General features: G+C 47.5%; 1 protein-coding gene across 1 annotated transcript in view; it reads right to left on the reverse strand.

Annotated features, from left to right (window-relative positions):
• Positions 1 to 261: 261 nt before the first annotated feature.
• Positions 262 to 18980, reverse strand: part of nubp1 (nucleotide binding protein 1 (MinD homolog, E. coli)) — a 28293-nt gene continuing 9574 nt past the window's right edge. The window contains exons 4-10 of the mRNA XM_056287759.1: positions 17597 to 17665; positions 17160 to 17192; positions 13957 to 14047; positions 13689 to 13843; positions 6909 to 7019; positions 6370 to 6556; positions 262 to 1921 (exon numbers count right to left, since the gene is read on the reverse strand). Coding sequence (XP_056143734.1) covers positions 1878 to 1921; positions 6370 to 6556; positions 6909 to 7019; positions 13689 to 13843; positions 13957 to 14047; positions 17160 to 17192; positions 17597 to 17665 — 690 coding nt within the window. The 3' untranslated portion in view covers positions 262 to 1877. The remainder of the gene's footprint in view (positions 1922 to 6369; positions 6557 to 6908; positions 7020 to 13688; positions 13844 to 13956; positions 14048 to 17159; positions 17193 to 17596; positions 17666 to 18980) is intronic.

Consider the following 18980-nt stretch of genomic DNA (forward strand, 5'->3'; position numbering starts at 1 on the left):
TATACACAGATGAAACGAAAGCCTTTCTCCATAACCAGGATGGTGTTGCGTCACAGAAAGAGGGTTCGACCATTGCCTTTCCATGTGACTGTTTTCCCTGGTCTTATTTTTATCCTCCCACAGTCCACAGGCGGCCTTGCTCAGTTAATCTGAATGGTATGTAAAGTATGCGAGGTGGGAAAGAAGTTCATTGCCGTATTCTGTGTACCCTTGAAACTTAGGCAGCAAAATTAGAATAATCTAGTCCCAAATCGAGTTTGATTCAGCATAAATTATATTTTTATTCATCAGTCAAAGCAAAGTGCATCATATATGAAAAAAAAAAACTGCTCAAGACATTAGTACAATTCAATACAACATTCAGAGGAAATATAAAAATCGACAATTAGGAAATTAGATTTGGTGAATTTTCTTGTAGTTTGAAGATGTTACAAGCAGACAACCACCGCTCTCATATAGCCAAGAAATTGGTTTGGGCACTAAGATTTATTAGGGGATTTGCGGTCGTCTAGTTGATAAAAACCTCACAAGCTATCTGGATCTCATACGAATGACACAACCTGCAAACCTGAAGGGTCCAGACTTAGATTAGAGATCTCAGAAGGGTGTGCTTTTGATCGGGCTGTTGAATGATTTATGATTATCAAGTGGTGCAAACTGACATGGCGACTGGGGTGGGCGCAAGCCCATGAATACCGGGATGGCATCCAGCACTTTACCTGTGCCCCCGTCCATAGGGTTAGTGGTTGTGTCAGGAAGGGCATCCGACGTAAAATTTTGCCAAATCATTATGCGGACTGACAAGACCCTCATCGGTGCTGCGCCCTCACAGGGTACTGATGGAAACTATCAAATCTGCTGTGGCGACCCCTGGGAAACAGGGAACAAGCCAAAAGAAGAAGAAGAAGAAGAAGAAGAAGAAGAAGAAGTGATGCAAACTGAAAAGTCAAATAAAATTTCAATCGGACTGAACAATTACATTTATCTCTACATCCCATTCTGCAACTAAGCTCCAGAGCATCGTGCACTTTACACCAGGGTATTACACTCACTCAGCTCAGTAGTACTGAATTTGTAGATATCTGGGCCCAGGCAGCTTAACTCAAGTACCCAGGCTAAATATTAAAAAAAAAAAAAAAATCAGTAAAATCTACTACCTAAATCTAATCTCTTCTCTGCACCGACTGGACACGGTCTGGGACCGATTTCAGCTGTCCACACAAACACTGCTGTTTTACAGCGCCTGTCCCTTAAGCAGGTCCTGAAGGACGGCCGAAGATGGTTCATATGAGCAGAAGTGCAGACATTGTGATTTCTTTGCACCCTCTCAGCGTGGTTCCTCTATGGCTTTCCGTAGTGGTGGTGGCTGTGTTTAATTTTGGTTCTGGCTTTTATTTCTGTCGCTGTGTATTATGTTCCAGTTTTGGTTCTCGTGCCAGTTTAAGTGCCTAAACTACCAACCGGGTACCTTCTTATTTGCACAAAGGATAGTTTGTTGTTCTTTGGGCGCTTTATTATCGAATACAAACTACGTCAAACTGTCGGCACAAGACTAAACAGTACGATGTACATGTAATTGTTCTTTGTCAATCTTCATATATTTTGCATATAGTGGTGATAGTCAAACAAGTGTTGGTGGCAATATACTAATGAAGTTGTTGAGGCTGATTATATACTGACAGGCATTGGTGGGGGTTACTAAATACCTGCTGTGTTATTGATGTCAATATGCTTATTGTGTCGGTGTGCTGTTGTGTTGCGTGTGACGTCATGTCAATTTGGTTCATGGTCAGAAACATCTCGAATTCACTGGGACCTCATCCAGTGACTTGTTGCTGTGCACCGGTCCGATATGGCTGCCCTCACGGAGGCTTCAGCTATTGCTCCTCGTTCTTACGGTTGGAACAGTAGTCCTTGATACCTGCAGAGAGAGGAGCAGAGGTGACAAGGACAACACTTATTGTAATGGTCGTGATTATGAGCCTGACAAGGACAATGACATATAATAGAAATGGCCTCTACAGGAAGTCATCAGATAGTGAGAATGTCTTTGTGAGACACATGCACAAAGGACTGTGAACACAACAGCGACCTTTTTCAGCCCTGCATACGCTTCTCTAATGCCCCTTTTCCACTACATCGTACCAGCTCAACTCAACTTGACTCAACTCGCTTCTATGTCGTTTTCCATTACCATAACAGTACCCCCTCAGTGTAGCTGGTCGTCACAGCGACGCCAGGTTTCAATTTCAAAATGTACTTTTAAGATAACTCTGCTTCGACCACTTTGGTATTTAAAAATGCCGGGTGACATCCAATGCACGCATTGATGACGCAGTGACGTGTTTTCTCTGACCAATCAGAGGTCCGCATTGATTTTGGTACCCGCTCCAGTTTTTTTTGGAACCTCGACAAAGGTGGTACCAGCAAAGTGGTACCGGTTACCAAAATCCCGGTACTGTCCAGTAATGGAAAACGAAATAAGGGCGAGTCGAATCGAGTCAAGCTAGTACCATGTAGCAGAAAAGGGGCATAAGATGCGAGGCAGCCATCTAACTCGCAGTGAAACGGAGAAAAGTGGTTCTTGTCCAGATGACATGAGGTTGAAATTAACTCGACTCTTCTGAAAAAGTGTCCCCCCGTAACAAGTTACACCCCAAATTTAAAATCTGTTGAATTGATAATGATGTGTGTTTGGGAGACTGAGCATGTTCACAACAGTGATAATAATGATGATGGTGAGGGAGAACAATCTATAGTTTAACTTACTTCACACCTGAATAAATCCTTATTTTACTTCAAACATAATACTCAAACTGTTTTCCAAAATCAGTGGTGTGCGGCCATATTAGAGAGAACACATTTTATTTGGGGAGCAGATTTAATTTGTCTGCGAACATGCACAAGTGCAGCCCGGTCTGTGAAACAAATCTCAACTGACCTGGTTGGTGTATATTTTCATCCCCACCAGGCACATAGACTGGTGAGTCCTGTGGACCCAGGGACCATGGCCCTTACTGGAGCTGTGCCTGAAGAGGAAACACCAAGGGCGGTCTGACAGGACACGAAAGCGGGGCAGGCTAAGCTAACTGCTAGCCCATGCAGACCGGCAGTTCCGATAACACGAGGGTGGTCTGGTGGCGGCCTCACCTAGCGCTGACTGTGTTTTAGTGTCGTCGTGTGGCGTGCGGGGAGGTGTGTCGACAGTGTCTGGCTGGGAGAGCTGGCACTGGATCGGCTGGGACAGCTTGGTCTGCTGGGTCCTGTGGGCCCAGGGACCACGGCCCTGCCGGAGCTGCGCCCGAAAAGGAAACACCGGGGGGCGGTCTGACAGGACGCGGAAGTGGGGCGGACTAAGCTAATTGTTAGCCCATGCAAACCGGCAGTGCCGAAAGTCATCCTGGCTGGAGATCGTTCTCTGGACAGTGGAATTTTTGGACTGTGTTGCACTGAGTGGACTATGTTGTTAACTGTTTGTGTTTTTTTTTTTTTTTTGCTGTGTTCTCTGTTTTTTTTGGTGGTGTCATTTTTGGGAAATTTTGGATTAGTGTTTTTGTCTTTTGTGTCGCACTGCTGGAGGAAACCGAATTTCGTTTCTTTTGTGTACACAAGTACATGAAAGAAATGACATCATGTTCTTGATTCTTGATGTGTGTGTGTCTGTCCACGGCTAATCTTGCAAACTACTGGGCCTATCAGCCTAGAATTAAAAATTTTTTGTGCACAGTTATGACTGTATGATGAAGAACTTTTCATGGTTGCGGTGATTAAAAGCCTTAAAAAAAACTTTGTTCTCGCTATCGCTGCTCCCTCTCTTCATTCACTCTTTAGCTCGCTCGACTAACACTGCTCTCTGTCACTGTCCGATCTAAGTCAACTGCGCATACGCAACACATCTACGGTCGATTCAGATCGGGCAGCGACACGATCAAAAGTTATTAAAAGAATTTTGATAATCCAAAAAATGCGAAAGTTATAAAGGAACAACATCCTCTAGGTTGCTGTCAAAACAGCAAGTGTTGCACATTCTTGTCACTGCCCGATCTGAGTCAACCACAGAGCTGAGTCGCACATGCGTGACTGCTACCAGTTTACCCAGCTTTATTATAGTATGAAAATAAAGACAGGGTTAGAGTGAGACCAAAATGGTCACGTAGCAAACCTTTTCTTTTTTTGTAAAGTGCAAGTTCGCATTCGAGCGAGGGTCCACCTGGGAGGCTGCTCATCCACATACTGACAGGCAAAACGTTTTTCTATCCATCCATTATCCAAACCGCTTATCCTACTCAGGGTCGCGGGGATGCTGGAGCCTATCCCAGCAGTCACTGGGTGGCAGGCGGGAGACACCCTGGACAGGCCGCCAGACCGTCACAGAGCCGACACACACACAAACGCACACATTCACACCTAGGGACAATTTCGTATGGCCGATTCACCTGACCTGCATGTCTTCGGACTGTGGGAGGAAACTGGAGCACCCGGAGGAAACCCACGCAGACACGGGGAGAACATGCAAACTCCACACAGAGGACGACCCGGGACGACCTCAAAGGTTGGCCAACCCCAGGGCTCGAACCCAGGACCTTCTTGCTGTGAGGCAAGCGCTGCACATTGAGAAGTTTTTTTCCTCCATATTTCCCGTTCAATCAACTTGCGCACTGTGCAAAAGTCGCACAATAGAAGAAAGAAAAAACACTGGGTTTTCAGTCCGCATGTGCGTGTATCAGTTCACTGCTAATCTCGCATACTGCTGGGCCTGTCACCCTTATCATTTTTGTGCACAGCTGTGACTGTATGATCAAGGATCTCTCATGGTTGTGGTGATTCAAAACCTTTGAAAATCCTGTTTTATACCGCAACTGATTGCTAACTCCTCAGCTGGTTTTTCGCCTAAGTCCGAGCCCTGAAGTAGGAGAGATACGCAGGCAGCGCCTCCGTATTATCCCCCCTCCTGGTAGGTGGAAAAAAAAGGGGTGGTTTGTCACCAACTCCGGACACTGGAGAAGGGGATATATGTCTGGTGGTGAGCTGCACCCGACTAGTGCACTCTTCTAGTTCTAAGTAATTTTCTTATTCCCCTTTGGCTGACTGCTTCCTGATATCAAATAGTCATTTCTCTTTTTGAACCTTCGAAAACACAAAGTCATCAAAAACAAGCTGGAGGCAAGTGAGTGAGTGTGTCTGTTGTGAGGGAACCTACATACTAGGTTCCCTCACAACATACACATACACAACATTTCCCGTGCACAGCTTAACCCGACATACTCACAGTACAACTGCCATTGTCTGCAGATGTACAGTAGTGATGTGAAGGGATATGAGGGAAGTCGATTGTATTTCACTTCATTCAGCAGAGGCAGGAAAAATGCATGAAAAATGCATGCACTTGCATGCACTTAAACACACGCCAACGCTGTTTTGTATCCCAGAAAGTAGAATCAGTTCACCTGGACACAAAGTTTGCTTGGAGAAACGTTTCATCCCTCATCTAAGTGACTTTGACTGCAGGTATCCCCAACTTTATAAACCAAACAGCTGCATAACAACTGAAACCGGTGACCGGTTTCATATGCAAATGCCATGACCATTAATTAGAGTTACACTGGGCATGTGTACTTTTCACAGATTGATTTAACATACTTTATTGATCGCTGTGGGGAAATTACGCTCTGCATTGAAACCATCCTAGCTGTGTAGCTAGGAGCGGTGGGCAGCCGCCGTGCAGCACCCGGGGACCAACTCCAGTTCGTCTCGCCATGCCTCGGTCAGGGGCAGGAGTATTAACCCTAACATGCATGTCTTTTTGATGGTGGGGGAAACAGGAGCACCGGGAGAAAACCCACCGCAGACACGGGGAGAACATGCAAACTCCACGCAGAGGACGACCCCAAGGTCGGACAACCCCGGGGTTCGAACCCAGGACCTTCTTGCTGTGAGGCGACAGCGCTCATCACTGCGCCACCGTGCTGTGGGGAACAGCTGCAATCACAGCGTTGTAAGATAGTGACAGATGTACTCTTAACCCCCCCCCCCCGGGTTCAGGAATGGTTGTTCCCTCTTCATATATGTGAATCGTACACTTGGCAACTGTAACTCTAATACTCGAATTAATGGTCACAGCGTTTGCATACTAAACCGCTCGCCAGTTTCGGTCGGTATGCAACTGTGCTGTTGGAGGCTGGAGGTACCTGCAGTCAGCTGAGACTGATGAAGTCACTTAGATGAGTAATGGAACGTGTCTCCCACCAAACTTTGTGTCCAGATGAACTGGTTCTACTTTCTGGGACTTCCTTACCAGAAGTGTAGAGCATGCATCAAGACACTGTGTTGTACATGTTTTCTATAGGAGTATTCTGTATCTACACTCACGCTGGACAATACTGTAGTAGGCTTTGGCAGCAGGGGACTCTGGTGCGTAGTTAAGGAAAGACCTCCCTTCATCACAGCTGCGTCCTATCCGGGGATCCAGAGGAATTTTTCCTAACAGAGGAAGATTCAGCTCCTCACACATCCGCTCAGCGCCCCCACTGGTGGGAGGGAAGATCTGCGATGTGTTCTGCATGAGGATTAAAAAAAAAGCAATGTTGAATTTTGACCATTTCCTGTTTGGTGGATTTAGGTTATGCCCACTCATCTTGCATCCAGTGATAAATACAGCAACACAAAAAGCACAATTAAAACAGCAACCAACGCTGAGCGACATCGACAACAATACAAATACCAGGAAAGAGAGAAAGAAATCGAACAAACTAAAAAAATACAAATCAAAAAGGGAAGTGGAAAGTAAAGTCGCCCTGTCCTGGATTCTGTATTGGTGTGTAGGCTACATCGCTAGCCTTGAGGGGGCCAGGATCCTCCCCCCTGCCGCAGTGCTCCACCCACCGCGCATTTCTTGATGACATCATTACCTTGCAACTGGGGCAGACGAAGCCGCTCATGTTCTCCACCACACCGATGATTGGAAGCTTCACCTTCTGGCAGAACCGTATTTCCTTGCGAACGTCCTGCAAAGCTACCTCCTGAACAGAGCACAGAGAAAGACAGAGTGTGAGACAGACAGAAAGAGCGAGAGAAAGAGACAGCTTGATAAAGACACTATTTGAGAGTGAGCAACCAGTGGCGGCTGGTGCTAACAATTTTTTTGGGGGGTGGGGGGGGGGGGGGAGACACAATTTACCTTGGCGCAGCATTAACTGACAGCTGCTTTAATGTCCGCACAGTCACAGTTATTAAGAAGGACAATGTAGCCTATAGATTTTATTAGGGTCTATAGGCTACATTGTCCTTCTTAATTACCCTGTGACGGTGATTGTGACGGTGAGCGGTCTATTCCGTTGCCTACCAACACGGGGATCGGCGGTTCGAATCCCCGTGTTACCTCCAGCTTAGTTAGGCATCCCTACAGACACAATTGGCCGTGTCTGTGGGTAGGAAGTCGGATGTGGGTGTGTGTCCTGATCGCTGCACTAGCGCCTCCTCTGGTCGGTCGGGGCGCCTGTTCAGGGGGAGGGGGAACTGGAGGGAATAGCGTGATCCTCCCATGCGCTACGTCCGCCTGGTGAAACTCCTCACTGTCAGGATGAAAAGAAGCGGCTGGCGACTCCACATGTATCGGAGGAGGCATGTGGTAGTCTGCAGCCCCCCCCCCCCCCCCCGGGGATCGGCAGAGGGGGTGGAGCAGCGACCGGGACGGCTTGGAAAATAGGGTGATTGGCCGGAAAAATGGCGGGGGGGAACAACTCTGTGACTGTGTGGACATTAAAGCAGCTGTCAGTTGTGCTGCGCCAAGGTAAATAGCGCCCCCCCCCCCCCAAAAAAAAGTTGTTAGCACCAGCCACCACTTGGAGCAACATAGAAAAGGAGAGAGAGCAGTGAGAGAGCAACAGAGAGAGGCCAAATAAAGAGATCAACAGAGGAGGAAGGGACAGACAAGGGCAAGACAAAAAAAGGAAAGGGAAACGTCTTTACGGATGCTCAATAATCCAGGCAAGGAAATATCAGAAAGGTGAATCAGTTCATCTGGACACAATGTTTATTGAGAGAGAAACGTTTCATCCCTCATCTAAGTGACCTCCTCAATCTCAACTGACTGCAGGTATCCCCACCCTTATAAACAATACAGCGGCATAACGATCAAAAACAACAATCGGTTTCATATGCAAATTACCGTGACCATTAACTAGAGTTAATATGGCCACGTGTACTATTCACAGAGGATTGGGGAGTATGTCTGTGAATGTTCTCATTCATCCAGGTCATGGTTATCCGAAGGAGTTGAATCAAGTGCAACTGGACGTGGTATATATCCGTGAAGACGTTTCGCCTCTCATCCGAGAGGCTTCCACAGTTCGTGCCTTGGGGAGTAGTTGCAATCACAGCATTGTAAGATGATGACAGATGTACTCTTAATCCCCCCTCCCAGTCCAGGGATGGTTGTTCCCTCTTAACATAGATGGCCTCTTTTACTCCCCGTTCAAACCAGCGCTCCTCCCTATCAAGGATGTGCACATCCTCATCCTTGAAAGAGTGGCCCCTGGCCTGTAGAGGGGGTACACTGTGGAGTCCTGGCCTGATGCGTCAGCTCTCGTGCTGTGCCATCCTCTTGGCCAGAGGGTTGGGGAATAGTACAGCTGACTAAGCGTAAACAGTGGTGACTCCGTATGTGTTGGGAGTGTCGGAACAGTTGGAACGTGTATTGTCCAAACGCCGCGTCTCAGTCGTTTTCAAACCCCAAAACACGCTGTGCCAGAAATTGCCCCCTCCCCCCCCAAGGATGGAGTCCCCCGGCACAAACAGAGCAATATAGTGTTCGCTGTTAAGTGCCAGGAGGGTTGCCGTGACTGGTACATCGGAGAAACTAAACAGACGCTGGCCAAGAGGATGGTACAACACAGGAGAGCTAACACGCCAGGCCAGGACTCCGCAGTAGTCTACACCATCTACAGGCCAGGGGCCACTCTTTCAGGGATGAGGATGTGCACATCCTTGATAGGGAGGAACGCTGGTTTGAACGGGGAGTCAAAGAGGCCATCTATGTGAGGAGGGAACGACCATCCCTGATCCGGGGGGGGGGGGGGGGGCTAAGAGTACATCATCATCTTACAATGCTGTGATTACAGCTACTCCCCAATCCTCTGTGAATAGTACACATTGCCACTGTAACTCTAGTTAATGATCACGGTAATTTGCTCATGAAATCGATCGTTGGTTTCAGTCGTAATGCTGCTGTGGGGATACCTGCAGTCGGCTGAGACTGAAGAGGTCACTTAGATGAGTGATGAAACGTATCTGTCGATAAACACTGTGTCCAGATTAGTGCTGCACCATTCATCTAATCGCAATCATGATGTCCGCCTGCGCAATTATATAACCGCAAAAAGGCTGCGACTTAAATTATATAATCGAATGTGCGTATGTGAACGTCTGTTTGTGTGCAGTCTGCATATCTACGACCATGATTAAGAGGTGACCAATCAGTCTCTGTTCAGGCAGTGAAGCGGGTGCAGTCCATGGTCACATGACTATCCGGCGTGCTGTGTGCAGACCGGAAAGAAGGAAAAAATGGACACCGATGACAATGAGCAGGTTAATGCTGATGAACTGGTGCCCCTGCCATGACCTCTGTCATATGACAAAATTTTGGATTCAAGCTCAGCGACAGTGAGCAGAAAGAGGTACTGTGAAAAACATGCAAAATGGTGCAGCGGTAGTCATCATCATCATCGTCCGGATGAAGTGATTCAACTTTCTGCGAAAAAGGTAAAACACACAAAGGTTAGAAGACATGGGAAAGGAGAGGGGGAGAGGAAGCGTATGTCCACACTAACGCGGATAAATCTGAAAATGCAGTTTTCATGGTGAAAAAAAGGTTTTCCATCCACACTAACGTTTTCTGACCGTTTCTTGAAAGTTCACCATCCATATTGAAACGCCGAGCGTTAGAAAAACACCGCAGCTTCTTCTAAGGGCCGTGGCGCCGGCCACCATGACCGTTATATGTCAGCATCTACAAAAACTCCATTTTCACCAAATTCATCCACCCGAGAGAGCGTTTTCGAAAAGCTGCGTTTGTTGATTGAAAAAGGCGGCTTAGTTTGGTTGGAAGGCCAACATGGAGAGAAAAAGACGTGTTTCTGAATGTATCTGTCAGTGCAGATGTAATCTAAGGCAATTAACAGGGAAACTGAGCAGATTACTTCACAGTTAGTTCCTGGTTTTGTGTGTGTGTATGTGTGTGTGTGTGTGTTTGTGTGTGGGTGGGAGTGCGGCCAGTGAAAGCGCTCTGGATGAGGAAGTGTCCCATAGTGTCTGACGACATCAGTCTGTGAACAACAGCCCGAGTCAACTCAGGCCATCAAAACTGGCCAAATAGTGACCTTCGATTATTCCCTCTAAAATAACACATAGGTTTGAACACATCTGAACACCTGACGTCCATAAGAGGGCAGACCAGTACACGAGAGACAGAACTACTCGTATAGGTACATTTATTTCAACATAAACATGTCTTTTCAAAAGAGCTACACAACTATACATTACAAAATAAACTAAATGACATCTGGACACAACGTTTATCAACAGAAATGTTTCACCACTCATCTAAGTGACCTCCCCAGGTGTCCCCACCATTATAAACAAGACAGTGACATCACGACCCAAACCAATGACCCGTTTCATATGCAAATAAGTGTGACCATTAACGCCTATTTGCATATGAAACCGTCCATGCAGTGTCTTTGTCCACGTCTAAGTTTGTCTTCGTTTGATGGCTGGGAGAGCTGGCGCTGGATCGGCTGGGGGAGCTTGGCCTGCCGCGTGCTGTGGGCCCAGGGACCACGGCCCTGCTCAGAGCTTCGCTTGAAGAGGAAACACTGAGGGCGGTCTGACAGGACGGGGAAGTGGGGCAGGCTAAGCTGACTGCTAGCCCATGCAGACCGGCCGTTCCGATAACACTGAGGGCGGTCTGGCGGAGGCCTCGTCTAGCATCGACTGTGTTTTCGGTGTGGCTGTGTGGAGTGCGGGGAGTTGTGTCGAAGGTGTCTGGCTGGGAGAGCTGGCGCTGGATTGGCTGGGGGAGCCTGGTCTGCTGCGTCCGGTGGACCCAGGGAACACGGCCCTGCCGGGAGCTGCACCCAAGGAGGACACACTGAGGGCGGTCTGACAGGACGGGGAAGTGGGGCAGGCTAAGCTGACGGCTAGCTCATGCAGACCGGCCGTTCCGATAACACTGAGGGCGGTCTGGTGGAGGCCTCGTCTAGCATCGACTGTGTTTTCGGTGTGGCTGTGTGGAGTGCGGGGAGTTGTGTCGAAGGTGTCTGGCTGGGAGAGCTGGCGCTGGATTGGCTGGGGGAGCCTGGTCTGCTGCGTCCGGTGGACCCAGGGAACACGGCCCTGCCGGGAGCTGCACCCAAGGAGGACACACTGAGGGCGGTCTGACAGGACGGGGAAGTGGGGCAGGCTAAGCTGACTGCTAGCCCATGCAGACCGGCAGTTGCGACAGTCATCCTGGCGTTCATTCTCTTGGATAGTGTTTTTGTTTTTTAAGTTTTGACACGCGTGTTCTTGTAGTTTGGATGTGTTTTTGTCTTTGTGTTGCACTGCTGTGGGAAACGATATTTCATTTCATTTCATGTGCGCAAGTACATGAAATGAAACGACAAATAAAGTGTTCCTGATTCCTGAACTGATTCACCTTTCTTTGATTTTCTCACCTGGATTACTGAGCATGCATAAAGACAATGACCTGTACCGTTAAACTTCATTTAAAGACCAAAGGCTTCTCTCTCTCTTTCTCTCTGCCGTGGTTGGTGCTCGAGTGAGAAACGAGAACGCGCCATCTCTCGGAGTGAGATGAATGATTTGTAATCAACGTGTTATTCGATAGCCAAAATTTTTTTACAGACTTGGTAATATTCCAACTGGTTTAGATAAACAATGTGACAGTATTTTTCCATCTCTGCTGCTCAAGAGTTTTCTGACCAAAATCCAGAGTATTTCCAAACGGGGCTTTTTAGATTGTTCGGCGTGAAAATCACCCCCCCCCCCTTTTCTCCCCAATTGTACTTGGCCAATTACCCCACTCTTCCGAGCCGTCCCGGTCGCTGCTCCACCCCCTCTGCTGATCCGGGGAGGGCTGCAGACTACCACATGCCTCCTCCCATACATGTGGAGTCACCAGCTGCTTCTTTTCAGCTGACAGTGAGGAGTTTCGCCAGGGGGACGTAGCACATGGGAGGATCACGCTATTCCCCCCGGTTTCCCCTCCCCCCTGAACAGGCACCCTGATCGACAAGAGGAGGTGCTAGTGCAGCGACCAGGACACATACCCACATCCGGCTTGCCACCCGCAGACACGGCCAATTGTGTCTGCAGAGATGCCCGACCAAGCCGGAAGTAACACGGGGATTCGAACCAGCAAATCCCCATGTTGGTAGGCAACGGAATAGACCGCTATGCTACCTGGACACCCTGAAAATCCCTCTCGCTGCGGCCGAGTTGGGCGGTGAAGTCTCTGCCATCTTCACCACACGGTTGCTGTTGACTTACTTGCTCATTTAAGCGTGACTTAAATTTCATTTTCAACCAATTAGAGTGACCTTGTGTGACCCCTGCCCGTCATGCAGCGTATTCAGAGCAGCGGCCAAGGCCCCCGTGAGAATCCACTAGGCACACAGCCGTGGTAGTGCTGCTTTTTGTTTTTCACAAACGAATATTAATTTTCACACTTGAATGTCTGTTTTATATATATATATATATATATATATATATATATATATATATATACAATTCGGTTATATCTTTGAGTTTGGAATATTCACCGACAGCCCTAGAGTCAACTGAGGTCTCGGCGAGCGTAGGTTTAGAAAGGGAGGCATTTGAATTTCCAAGTACAACAACCACAGAGAAATGTGTCTTGTCAGTCATTAGTGTGAGGACGTCCAGGGGACATCACTGGTACATACTGGCACATACAGCACGAGGACAACAGCACCTAAAACATCAACTGAAGGCATCTGAAAAATCCACCATCTTTCTACTTCAATTCACATTCTTGAATTTGAATTTTTAAGGTGAGGAGGTTCCCTGAAAACACTCAATTTAAACCATTAAGATCCCTGTGTGTGTTATAACCTTGTGCAGCCTGTTCCCAGTGGGATTATGTGCAGGATGGAGCCATTTTTTGTAAATTTAATGCTGAAAAGACGTTTGTGCTAACGGCTAATTGTGTAATTGGGGTGAGCTAGCTTATCTGGGCATCACTAAAAAGGCTAAAAGTTGTGTCGTGGCTGGCCAATAAGTAACTTGTTCTTATTTTATTTTGAATTTCCTTTCATGAGCCAATAAGTGCTTTGGAAACTGGTTAGTTTTGTTCGGTGTTTTTAAGATTATAAACGACAGCAATCTGTTGTGCCTCAACTGCCGCGTGGAGTCCTTGCCCCTGTCTGTCATCCCGGCCCTGGGACACTTCACCTAACACAACACAGAGACCCTACTGGGGCTCACTGCCTGAAAGACAGGGTTACATCTTTGTACACTGTCCATTCTGATGTATTGTTGTTATTCACATGGCTGAATGGTAGAGGGCAGCATTCACATAGAAAATACACACAGCACTTTTCCCTTTAGGATATTATAGTAGTAGTAGTAGTAGTTATACGACTGTGTGTGTGTGTGTGTATGTGTGTTACCTGAGGTGTGGTGATGATGACAGCTCCATCAATTTTGGCAGAGCTCAGGTACTGAACTATTGACAGGTGCTCGTCAGAGGTGCCGGGAGGCGTGTCCACAACGAGGTAATCCAGTTCCCCCCAATCAACGTCCCTCAAGAACTGCTTGATCATACCTGACAGGGCACATAAGGCACATTATTTACACCAGGGGGTATTTTTATAGGTATCTGTACTCAAATACACACACACACACACAGACACACACAGACATGAACACACCACATACCGTTCTTCTTGGGTCCCCTCCAGATGACTGCATCATCAGGACTGCTGAGCAGAAAGCCAATAGACATAACGGCGAGGTTGTCTTCCACATACTGTAACACACACACACACACACACACAAAATGAGATAGAGGAAAAAAATTTTTTTTTAAATTTTCCCTCCGCCCCCTTTCCCCCCCCAATTGTATGCGGCCAATTACCCCACTCTTCCGAGCCGTCCCGGTCGCTGCTCCACCCCCTCTGCCCTGATACGGGGAGGGCTGCAGACTACCACGTGCCTCCTCCGATACATGTGGAGTCGCCAGCCGCTTCTTTTCACCTGACAGTGAGGAGTTTCGCCAGAGGGATGTAGCACGTGGGAGGATCACGCCGTTTCCCCCCAGTCCCCGAACAGGCGCCCCGACCAACCGGAGGAGGTGCTACTGCAGCGACCAGGACACATACCCACATCCGGCTTCCCACCCACAGACACGGCCAGTTGTGTCTGTAGGGATGCCCGACCAAACCGGAGGTAACGCGGGGATTCGAATCGGAGATTCCCGAGTTGGCGGGCAACGGAATAGACCGCCACGCCACCCGGACGCCACTTTCTACACAGGTTTCTGAACACACAAAATCCACGGGCGATGAGAATGTGCGTACCGGTACACATCTTTCACACCATGCGTTCTGTATACACAGTCTTTTGAGTCCGATCAGGGTGATGGTGCGAGTTGGCAAAAAAGACAAGTGTGAATATGGGTGACATTCTATTTAGAGCTTTTTGTTTTTCTTTCACTACATTGTGTTAAGATGTAATCTATAGCTAAAAAAACAACCTTCACGATGATTACATAGCTATGTGTGACTGGTTGCCAACCTTTTTTTGACGAGCCTTCATTTCATTTTATCTTGAGTAAATGTGTTTGTCTGTAAGCGTTAAAACATCCATTAGCCAAACCGCTTATCCTGCTCTCAGGGTCGCGGGGATGCTGGAGCCTATCCCAGCAGTCACTGGGTGACAGGCAGGGAGACACCCTGGACAGGCCACCAGTCCATCACAGGGCCCACACACACACACCTAGGGCCACCTGGAGGAAACCCACACAGACACGGGCAGAACATGCAAACTCCACACAGAGGACGACCCGGGACGACCCCGGGGTTTGAACCCAGGACCTCTTTGCTGTGAGGCGACTGCGCTAACCACTGCACCACCGTGCTATTTAAAGTTCACAGTCGGTAAAATTGTGCTGCTTCTTCAATTGCTTCTTCCTCAAAAGAAAACTACATGCTGGCCCTTTATACACAAGCCAGGCAACTGGGGTGTGTTGGAAGCCATTTATAGCAAATTGTGGACATGGTCAGGAGGGTCGCACATGTGTGCACAATTTCAGTTTGATTCAACATGTATGATAAAAAAACATGTGGGAACAGACGTATATATGAGGTTTTATAATCTGATGAAAACACTGCGTATGCATGTTTCCTGTTTTGTGTGTACACATATTTCTACACCTACATATACACAGAGTTTTACACATTTGTCCCCCAGGTCAGGTTGACATTCATAACAACGGACAGCATCCTCACAGGGACAAGCCAATCTGTAAGATGGGTTTCCATCCAACAATCAAATCAATTATCCATTACCCAAACCGCTTATCCTGCTCAGGCTTGCAGGATGCTGGAGTCTATCCCAGCAGTCACTGGGCGGCAGGTGGAGAGACACCCTGGACAGACCGCCAGGCCGTCACACAGGGCCGACAAACACACACACACACACACACACACACACACACACACACACACACACACACACACACACACACACACACACACACACACACACACACATTCACACCTAGGGACAATTTAGTACGGCTGATTCACCTGACCTACATGTCTTTGGACTGTGGGAGGAAACCGGAGCCCCCGGAGGAAACCCACGTAGACACGGGGAGAACATGCAAACTCCACACAGAGGATGACCCGGGAAGACCCCCAAGGTTGGGCAACCCTGGGGCTCGAACCCAATATGTTGCAAAAAAAAAAAAAGAGGAAATAATGCAAATAAAGGTTCATTTCCATCAGATATGCTGAAGCGGATAAAACCAGGGGTGTAGGCCTTTGTATCCTTCATGTCACGTGTCCATATTTCATCACTCACAACAAAGATGAACAGAGTCTACTGAGAACTGATTTATATTGCATACGGTTTTTTTTTTTTAACCCTTTTCTTCCCAATCATACCCAGCCAATCACCTCTCTGAGCCGTCCCGGTCGCTGCGCCACCCCCTCTGCTGATCCCGGGAGGGCTGCAGACTACCACATGCCTCCTCCAATACATGTGGAGTCACCAGCCGCTTCTTTTCACCTGACAGTGAGGAGTTTCACCAGGGGGACGTAGCGCATGGGAGGATCACATTAACTCCCCCAGTTCCCCATCCCCCCCGAACAGGCGCCCTGACCGACCAGAGGCGCTAGTGCAGTGACCTAGTCACATACCCACATCCGGCTTCCCACCCGCAGACATGGCCAATTGACCTTTCGCAAAGTACCGCCCCAGAACGGTGCTCGTCCAATCCTACCTTAGCAACGGTCCGTCAAGCTTTCAAACACACAGCAAAATGCTGGAACGGTGTGCCTATGGGATCTGCAAATCGGATACTAGATATGTGAAAAGTTTGGAGGGGGTGTAATTTTCTTTCCCTTCCCGAAACCCAGAACGCAAGAAGCGCAGTGTCGGCAATAGATTTGGCAGTATAGCAGACCCCATGGCCAGTGTAATCCATCCAAAATCAACAAAAATACCTGGCTGCTCCACGCTAAGCTTGCTACTAGCTATTATTGATAGCTAATACAGCTAACGTATTATTACTGTTACTTTTACGCACACAACGCGCCGATTTATTCCTCCATGTTTTGGTGTTTTCTGGCTACTTCCTGGATAGTTCTGAAATGCTTGACGGGCATAGCAACAGTAACTAAGGGGGGCGGGACTTTGCAAAAGGTCAATTGTGTCTGTAGGGACGCCCGACCAAGCCGGAGGTAACAGGGGGATTCGAACCAGCGATCCCTGTGTTGGTAGGCAATGGAATAGACTGCTACACTACCCAGACGCCCTATATTGGATAAGGTTAATTGATTATGTAAAATGTATTTTATGACTAAATAAAAAACAAAACAAAGCAGTGTTTCTTAAACTTTTCCAGTAAGACTTACCACAGGGGACCAGCCAGAACCACTTTGGTGGACCTGTTGAGAGGAAAACAGATTTAAGAAGATGTTCCACGGTCCAGGCCTACGAAAGAGAGAACCCCCAGAAGGAGAAAATAAAGGCAGACTGCCGGACAGTGCTCTAGATGGGATAAAGGACAACATGAGGCAGCGCTTGTGTTTTTTGTGAATCCTTGTAAAGAGAAAAGGGATGAGATGGGTTTCCTTCTACGTCACATCGTTTAAAGAAGGAGGCGTGAGTACGTCTCTAAATCTGATTTGCAAAACAGTCTTAGATTACAGCAAACTCAGAAAGACTTGAACAAAGAATTTTTGGCATTGTTGCAATATCAGATATGGTAACAACATCAGTTATTATGATTATGTTTGAGTCTGTTAAGCGAGAAGAGATGTTTCATCTGAGTATTTGGCAAGCTAGCTACCTGTTCTCCCTCCAAACCCATGATCCTTGGAATGGAGGGACCGCATATATCCACATCCAACAGTGCCACCTGGGAGAGAGGAGAGAGAGAGGAGAGAGAGAGAGAGAGAGAGAGAGAGAGAGAGAGAGAGAGAGAGAGAGAGAGGAGAGAGAGAATTTGAACTTTAAAACCAGTCTTTATTTAACACACTCTTTTAAACAAGTTTGGCAACAACAACAAAGTTAACAAAATTATTTAACAAAAAAAGACATCTTTTTAGCAATATGAACAAAGAAAAAAACCCTTCCATCATTGAACCAAGTTCGACTCAGTCTCTTTAATTATCAAAGAAAGAGAGGAGAGAAAGGGGAGAGAAAGAGGAGAGAGAGGAAGAGGAGAGAAAGAGAGAGAGAGAGAGAGAGAGAAAGAGGAGAGGGAGAAAGAGAAGAGCAAAAGAAAGGAGCGAGAAAGAGAGGACAGCGAGAAAGAGGAGAGAGAAAGAGGAGAGAGAAAGCGAGGAGGGAGAGAAAAAGAGTGAGAGAAAGAAAGAAAGAGGAGAGACAGAGAGGAGAGAAAAAGAGGAGAGAAAGAGGAGAGAGAAAGACAAAGAGAGAGAGAGAAAGAGGGGAGAAAGAAAGAGATGAGAAAGAGGAGAGAGAAAGATGACAGAGAAAGAGATAAGAGAAAGAGGAGAGAGAGAAAAGAGAGAAACAGGGGAAAGAGAAAGAGAGGAGAAAGAGGAGAGAGAAAGAGGAGAAAAAGGAGAGAGAGGAGAAAGAGGAAAGAGGAGAGAAAGAGCAGAGACGAGAGGAGAGAGAAAGAGATGAGAAAGGGAAAGAGGAGAGAACGAGGAGAGAGAGGAGAGAAAGAGGAGAGAGAGAAAGAGAGGAGAAAGAAAGGAGAGAAAGAGAGGAGATAGTGTAATTTTCAATGCAATTCATGTATTCTTGTTTGGCTTTGGCAACAACTGCTTTCACATTTCCTGCCACTGAAGCTCCTTTGAAGTGAAACTGAAGGGAGGTTTGCAGGAGGGCCTTTCTGACTTGTTTGTTGCGGTGTGAACTGGACGCTTCCTCCCATCAAGCTAACCTATCAACAATGCACAACTCCATTTGTGTTCCTCACCCCTATCTAAACAAGTGTTGACTCATTGCTTCCCTCTTTCCTTCCTGAGATGAGCTGTGAGCGGGCCACCCTCAGTCCATCGTTGTGTGTGTGTGTGTGTGTGTGTGTGTGTGTGATGTGAGTGTTTCTGAATGATTTAAGTGTAAGCCTTTATGTTGTCTGACTGTGTATAAATTGCATCGTGAGTTTGTGCTGCACGACACCGGTACTCTTCCACACTAAAATGTACTAAACTGTGCAAGTACCGGTAATCTGAATCACTCCGACCTGGCGACGGCTG

This window comes from Lampris incognitus, chromosome 10 (genome assembly GCF_029633865.1).
Source record: "Lampris incognitus isolate fLamInc1 chromosome 10, fLamInc1.hap2, whole genome shotgun sequence".
In the NCBI taxonomy this organism is placed as follows: Eukaryota; Metazoa; Chordata; class Actinopteri; order Lampriformes; family Lampridae; genus Lampris; species Lampris incognitus.